This window comes from Hyalella azteca, unplaced genomic scaffold (genome assembly GCF_000764305.2).
Source record: "Hyalella azteca isolate HAZT.00-mixed unplaced genomic scaffold, Hazt_2.0.2 contig10992, whole genome shotgun sequence".
In the NCBI taxonomy this organism is placed as follows: Eukaryota; Metazoa; Arthropoda; class Malacostraca; order Amphipoda; family Hyalellidae; genus Hyalella; species Hyalella azteca.
Window position 1 is genome coordinate 322,003 of NW_025941005.1, and position 8,021 is coordinate 330,023.

General features: G+C 37.0%; 1 protein-coding gene across 1 annotated transcript; it reads left to right on the forward strand.

The window, feature by feature from the left end:
- The first annotated feature begins 4,666 nt into the window (after positions 1-4,666).
- Positions 4,667-7,466, forward strand: LOC108669807 (protein C-ets-2). Its single transcript, XM_018157217.2, has 3 exons — positions 4,667-6,195; positions 6,552-6,783; positions 7,106-7,466. The coding sequence occupies exons 1-3, from the start codon at positions 5,112-5,114 to the stop codon at positions 7,194-7,196; spliced, it is 1,407 nt and encodes a 468-aa protein (XP_018012706.1). The 5' UTR covers positions 4,667-5,111; the 3' UTR covers positions 7,197-7,466.
- Positions 7,467-8,021: the final 555 nt, after the last annotated feature.

The following is an 8,021-nucleotide window of genomic DNA, read 5'->3' on the forward strand; positions in this document are numbered from 1 at the left end:
AACTTCAAAATTTCAACTGATCTAGTGAGTATAAGATTAATTCCTAGATTTTCCGAGGCAGAAAAACCATCTTTCGCTGAGTGTCAAATGTCGCAATGGGTTTTCGGAGAAGTTGCATTAAATGATTAAAACTTCTTCAGCGCAATTTGTGAGATTTCAAAAATTTGATACTTATCAGTAAATTACCATTAAAGTATTGACAAGTTAAATAGGAATGGCTGACATTTGACATTGTATTAACATTGTAGCTAACAATAGTATTTGGCATTGTAAAGTATGAAAATTTCAGAATGCAAATGATAATAAATTAAAAATTCGGAAACAAAATATAATGACTGAGAGCTGCAGCCGCTGATGGTGAAGGAAGCCAAGAACGTACATTCGAACATCAAAAAGCCGGTTTTTGCGTGCCATTTCTTTACTCGACGTTAAAGGAGACTGTCCCAAAAACATCGAAATTATCAATAAAAAAATCCCTTGACCGATGTAGCTCAGCAGAGGGTCAAAATATATTACGTTCTCTAACAATGATCAGCCAAAAATATAAAAGTCGAGGCCAGCTGTAAAACTGGCTTAAATTTATTATCATTTATTTATCAAACATTTCGTCAAAGATTTCAACAACTATACTAGCTGTCTTTTTCCTTTCATACGCTCAGATACTTTGTCGGATCGTTGTTGAGCCACTTATTTTTTTAGCGCTTGAGCAACGTCATCTCGTGACCCGGCAAATGACCAAGAGAAATGATTCCCATCTCATAGTGTAGGCTCGACAGCACAACTCTGGCTCTTCCTGTAATTTTGTTCAAGATCGAAGAGTGCATGCTCTACTCTACCTGAACGTCTTTATTGTATCAAACCTCATTGCCTAGATTCTGAAGAAAATCCCGTATGTGCAGGGTGGCCCAGTGGTTGGGCAGGGTGGCCCAGTGGTTAAAGTTCAGAGTACCAAGATTGACGCACTAGAGAGGCGCGGGTTCGATCCCAGCTTTGTGCGCCAGTTTCTGGTCAGAATCGGCAAGGAGGCCGGGCGGTTAAGCACAGCAGAATTGTAGCAGTGCGTTGCGAGTTCAAGACCGCAAAATGCTGTGAATGTCCTGCGATGTTAAGAATCGGCGACAGGCCTACGGCCTAATAAACGCTGAAACAGCTATTATTATTATTATTATTTATTATTATGTCCTGAACAGATTACAAGGCTGCCGCCTGACCGGATCAGAGGAAGATATATTGGAACAAAAAATAGTTTATCAATTCCTTTGCTGAATACAAGAACTTCAAAGCGATTCACAGTTCTTTTCTCAATAATTGCTCGTATTAATGTCCAGTTACACTTAATTGCACGCACAGCAGTTTGAGTGAGACCTTTTTTAGTCTTCTGCGACATTCTGCCGACATTCGATTCGAAATCGAATTTAGTTGGATCCCGGCATAGGCGTTGAAGCACAGCTATATGAACACAAATATAGCTCAAAGTTCAGGCATTTTTTTCCGCTGCAAGACATGCTGACAATGGAAAAAAAACTCACTCAGCACAAAAGTAAAAAAAAAAACTTTTTTTATTATTACTTACTAACGAAGGCTACCAGGAATTGCACACAACAGTCATCTTCATCCTCAGCTTTTGCACATTTTTTTCTGTATGACAAAAAGTCAAAGCGACGCATTCTTCACGAAATATCAGCCTTCTAATCGGCTTTCACTTCTCTAAATCATGCCTATGAAGTCAAAACATTTAACCAATTATCTGCTACTTTAAAAGTTTATTCAAATATATGGTAAAATTCTGTAACATCTTTTTCATAATCATCCATTTCACATAAATATTCGCTGATCTACGTTCATTAAAAGCAGCCTGATCTGCTCACTGGCAAATTTTAATGATCGCGTGCATGCATAACAATGCCTTTGAATATTCTGTATGAATAAAAAATAAATACAAAAAGTTCATTATCCTCAAGCTAGGAAGGGCACAAATTTTTAATTTACCCGTAATGATGCTTCTCTGTTTAGAAAGTTGCCATGAGTTATGTTTCAAATTGTTCCTAACGCTGGATTCAACTAAAATGGCATAGACGAAAAAACAATTGTATTGCACTGGCACGAGTGAACTTCAGGCTTATACTTATGAAGTAAGAAATCACTCCATTTAATCCTACCGATTAAGTGAGAAATTATTTAAAAATTCATTGATAAAAAAACTCTTGAGGCAACACGAGTTCTTCAAGTGGCTAACCGCAACGATTTTTTATCCTCGTATGAAATTACGCCCGATTAAGAATAACTCAATTGTGATATTGATATGTTGTTCATAATTTACAGTTCATATAATTTATATTTATAGAATCAAATTCATTGTTCATATAAATCAGGATTATAATTGGTATACGAGTTGCTGCTTCGCAATGTTATTTTACTCGGCGATTAATGACGCACAACAACGCGTCAGCACCACGACTATGACGGTTTAATTACATACACGATTTTATACAGTGCGATCACACCGATCAGAGGAAGTAAAGGATGCTTGGACACGACTGTAAGTGACGTGCGTATTATAGGTATTAAAGGTATAGGTAATAGCACAAGGTATTATAGGACAAGATAATTGATGGACGCTATGAACATGTGCTCATGTTCATAACGTATATAAATACGCTATAAAATTCGATCCTGAAAATTTCCGTGCTAGATCTCGATCTTTTAAATCAGTAGCAAAAGCACCTGGAATTTTTATTGAGAGGGTCACTTCCATCATAATTAAATTCCATTCATACGGCATTATTATGAAAAATACGTGTTCACAAATCACGTACATCTATGTTTTACGTCATAAATACTGCACTAGAAAAACTGTCAAATTGCATAGACTCGAGGAAGTTACTGGCTCCAGTTTCGGTAACATCCTGATGGATATCATTCGTAATTCTCGAGTAGCAATTTCAGTGCCGGTGAGGATGTTTTTTACAGCCAAGCTAGGCTCAGAATTGCCAGGATATAAAAGCTCGGTGGGCATCAGTGATGCAATCAAACCTTTCTTAGTGGTTGCCGAGGACGGGTTCTTGGTTGTGGCTCTCGCAAGTTGTCCGTTAAAGTTAGGTGTGCGCATTCTTGAAACAGTTAAATTGGACCGACTGCATTCTGTGAGTGAGCGTCAAGTGGAGTAGGCGTACGTCGCTCCGCAAAATGTTGGTGCGGGATAACTAATTGAAGTGAGGAACATGCTTTTTGTGTGATGATACATATCTAAATTAATAGACGCAATTGAAAATCATCGAAAATACGTTTACATGTGCCGGATGAAATTAGTCAAGACCTCTGATTCAATAAAGCATTTTAAATTTTGTGTTCTGCAAGCGACAGAAGAGTTGTTCACCATTGCACCACTTTTGTCGTAAATAATATCCATACTTATATTTTTGTTTATATTTAAGAATATAGTAAGTGTTAGGTATGGAGATTTAAACCGAAATTAAAGTTAAGTATGGAGACTTCAACTTAACGCAGTAGGGAATAGTAAAGCAACACCAAATTCCAAACTGGATTGTGTGTGAATTCAGGAAATATTCAATTACATGATAAGTTATAATATATAAGATGAGTTATAATGTATAAGATAGGTAATAATATGTAAGATAATCTTGGCTCAAATCACTTAATTATGAAAACTCGGACACAATTCATGTTGGTAATTCTGATATAGAAAATAATTCCTAGATATATCAGAAATATAGTTTCATGGTATTAATGTTATCGGGAGAGAACTTGAACATAATTCTTACAGAATTAGAGCACATATGTTAAGCCTTTTTTAATTAAGAGGTAGAACACTAGAGCTACACATGACCACCAGCAAATCTTAAAAATTTTGCCACATCGATTGGAAATAAGTTCATTGTAAAAAGTAATTATAAGTCCACACATAAAAGACTACCAAACGACATGTCACAATTTAATTTTACTTATGAATTTTCGCATTTCTATGTGTCACTTTGGTTAAATGTTGTCCTCAACACAGAGGACGCCGTGTTTATACCGCCAAAATTTTAGTCTTACTCCGGAACGCGGATTCGCCGTGGGCGTGGATAGAAATTCAAAATTCGAATGCTGGTTTTTATCCCAACACAGACATAAAATGTCTTTTTAAGAAAAAAGTTCATTGCTCATACATATAGTAAAAATGTCATATTTGTCAACACGAAAAGAGTTCCATAAATCAGTACCTACAACGGATAAAAATGATCTGACTACCAATAAAGTTATTTTTTATCGTTAGGCACAATTTTGTTGAAAACATTTTATTATATACCTGAGAATGAAATAGCAGGCTCTGATTTTACGCATGAAGCGAAAATGAAAGGTAAGATGAACTGAACGGCCTGCTATAGGTATATAATTTTTTCATGTGCCATAACCTGCATAAAAAACTTGCTGTTAAACTTAACCTTATTTTAATGCCTCCTTAAATGAATTTTTATATCTTCATTGTAGAATTTACCAATTTGCTCATTTTAGGTTAGGAACATGATCATTCTTGCTCAATTTAAACATCTAGGATTTATCAAAAAATTTCATATTTTATATACGTAAATATTAAATATTTTTGCCCGTCATGAAAGCCTTTTCAATTGCAATATATAACGTTTAAAAATATAACGGTCAAGTTGGTATAAAAAGTGACAATAAAATTAAACAACAGATTGAAAATCTCGCTGTAATTTATTACATACAGATACTGATCCTTAGCCGTGGTGCCAATGCGAGCTGAAAATATCCTGTATTTTTCGATTGCATTCATGGTTTGTCAGACACGGACGCATAACTGCATTTACAGGCCGGTGTATGTGCTTATGCACGACACCAAAAGTCTTCTTCCCAATTATGAAAAACTTCATATAGTTGTTGTTGATTTTTCCCAAGCCTGGGTCACACCAGGAAACCAAAAGCTGTGCGACTGATGTTATACGAATATTCTGCATATTCCAGATGAGTGAGTTAAGCTGCATAATTAGTTTCAGTGACGTTATAGTTAAGTGTATCAGTGAAGAGACTCACGTTTTCAGTTTCAAAAAGAACATCTCAGAAGGATTACCTCCATATCCAGATTAGTGATGACTCAAGTGCTGGATTTAGCTCAGCCGTATCTGGATGCTTCCAGTTACGAAGAATCTGGTATGTTCCCAGATGTTCAAAACTACGACTTCTTCCCATGTGCCGAAGGGGAAGAAAACTGCAGTCGTCCCAAGCTTGTGGACAATCCGGAAGAATTTCACCCAGCTTCTGATCAAGTCTTCTATGACCTCAGCCCGGCAGAAATGCAGTTTACTGAAATGTTGCATCCAACTGGCCAGAAAACTGCCCATGAATCGTCAATTGAAACCTTGCCATTGATGGTGCCTGAGACTCAACAGAACTTAGCAGAGGACATTTTCAAATCTTTCCCATGCCTGAAAGATGCTCTGGCAACGTCCGGTTATGTTTACGTCAATTCAGTAGTAGTCAAAGAATCGCCTGTTCATGAAAATACAAATTCACAACAAAAGCTAAACCAAATTATTACTGAAAATGCCGGTTTGCACGACCGTTTCAAAGTGAGAAGTTTGTCTGTAGATTCCGCATTTGCGAATTACCATTCAGAAACCGTTAGATTTCTTGAAGGCGGCATTTCAGTGAGTCCGACCTCCGCATATTCGGCTGATGTCTGTTCTCTAGAAGCCAACTCTGCCATTGATCTGAGGACATCTCAAGAAACCGAATCCCAATTCCAACAAGATTCTTCTACAAACAACAATGAAAATGACATACTGATGAACTCTATTAAGTTAAATGAAATAGACTCGCTGCCAATCTATAATTTCTATCCTTCGCCACGTGAAGATGAGGCCACTGACAGCGGGGTTGGGTCTTCTGAAGAATTAAGCGGTCAGATTCAATTTATTCCGCAATCTGTCGAGGCTCATGAAATGAACTCTAGTTCCCATGACTCTTTTCTGACCTCCGAAAAAGATGCAGACGAAAATTTCCATGCGAGATCTCCAGAATCGAATTCTAACCCGGCGATGACTTATGATCTGAATTCGCCACAAGAAATTCTATTGCCTACGACCTTAGACTCAATTTCATGCGACACCAGTCCAGAGGTGTCGCTGGAATCACTGCCCGAAAGTCTGTTGCATTTGGATTCAGTTCCAGCAGGTGAGGTTGAATTATAGGCTAATACTGTTGTTTATTAAGTTGGCAGGACATTATTCTTCTCAACTAGAAAACAACTAATTTGAATATATGGATACTGTATACTCTATTCAAATTATTCAGGCATTAAGGGATAGTCTGCGGATGCCTGCATTGATATAAATCGATCCTGATTTTGGTGTGACTCAATTAAGTGCTTAATAAATTTTTGTTTTAATGTAATAAATATTACCATGTTATGTGAACTTCTCTCTTCATTATATATGAACTACAAATTATTTTTCTGCGACAAAACATATCTCTTGGTTACCGCCGTACGATTATGGTAATATTTGATCATTTGTTTGTCTCATTTGCAGCTAAATGCGCTCCAGTCAAGACTTCAAGTCGAAGGAAGAGAGGTAGAAAATTATGGGAGTTTCTGTTGGATCTTTTAGAAAATCCTGAATGCAATCCTTCTATCATACGATGGGAAGACAAATCGAACGGCGTGTTTCGTCTCAAGGAACAGGAAATTATCGCACGGAAGTGGGGCCAGCGACGAGAGAAGAAAGACAACTTATCGTACGACTACTTCGCGAGAGCTTTGAGGTTCGTTTATAGTTTGATATTTATGTAATGATTGGATAAATAAAGTGGTGTTTCGGAATAGGTTTAAGCGTTACTATTTTTAACTTACTTTTGGATGAAATTCTCGGATGGTTATGCTGGAAGCTGCAGTAGAGAATTATGTAAATTTTGATTTTGTGCTCACATTCGAAATAATTTAAAGATGCGCTGAATAATCACTTTGCATCGATAATTCTATTTGCGATGAAGTAGCTAATTGATATTAAAAAAATTTTACTTCTAATTCATATTACGTGCACCAGTGAAGATTGTATTTTATGTAACAGTATTGTATATTTCACAGGTATCATTACAAGTCGAGGATGTTGGTGTCGGTCCCTGAGCGCAAACTGGTCTACAAGTTTGGACCCAAAGTTTTATCGGAAATGAAGTAAATATATTTAAAGGCAAAATTATGGTCACGTTGCTACTCGATGCCTTCTTACTTGCATAGTTTTGTTCTATCTTCAATCTGTTGCGTAAGATTCTGTCAAAATAACAATGGCAGCTCTACTGTCGAACATGATATGTACGTCCCGTAGCAAGGTTTGGATGTCAGAAAGCTCCTCTATAAAAAGACAATAATGGCTAAACACTAGTACAATGCTTCGTGATTCTTAGCGCATTTTCTCATATATGGAAAAAATGCACTATTGTGCTCGCCATGTCCGTCTGTCCGTCCGTCTGTCTCCTTGTCCGTCCGTAACTTCACGTTTTCGTCGACGAGAAAATGCGCTCTCTGTCACTCACTGCAGTGAGTACTGAGTTATATTTTTTTACTTTTTTTACTTCACTGCAATGTTTGCTGCCGATCACTGTTAATATGAAAATGATTAGCAACCGTTGTAACACGACACTCAACTGGTCTCAGCAGCCCACCGTCCAAATCAAACTTTAGTGATACGACATTTCTTATTTAACACAAAATTTGTACATATTTGAAGATAATAAGAGGTTCTTGTAGTACGCAGTGGTACCCGGTTTTATCTGGCGACTGTACGAGACCTCCAAGGGGTAATTGATTCCTAAAAGATGTTGATCAACTGTGGTAGATGAAGCAAAAAATTTTACACCCATATGAATTTTCAAAGTGGCAATGTCAAAAATACTAAATTATGGAGTACATACAGAAAATGAGTCAGGAAAACAAAGAGAAGCATTTCGCATTTCGCGCCAAAGTTCGCAGTTCGAGACGAATTTTATTTTTACACTAGGTAGGT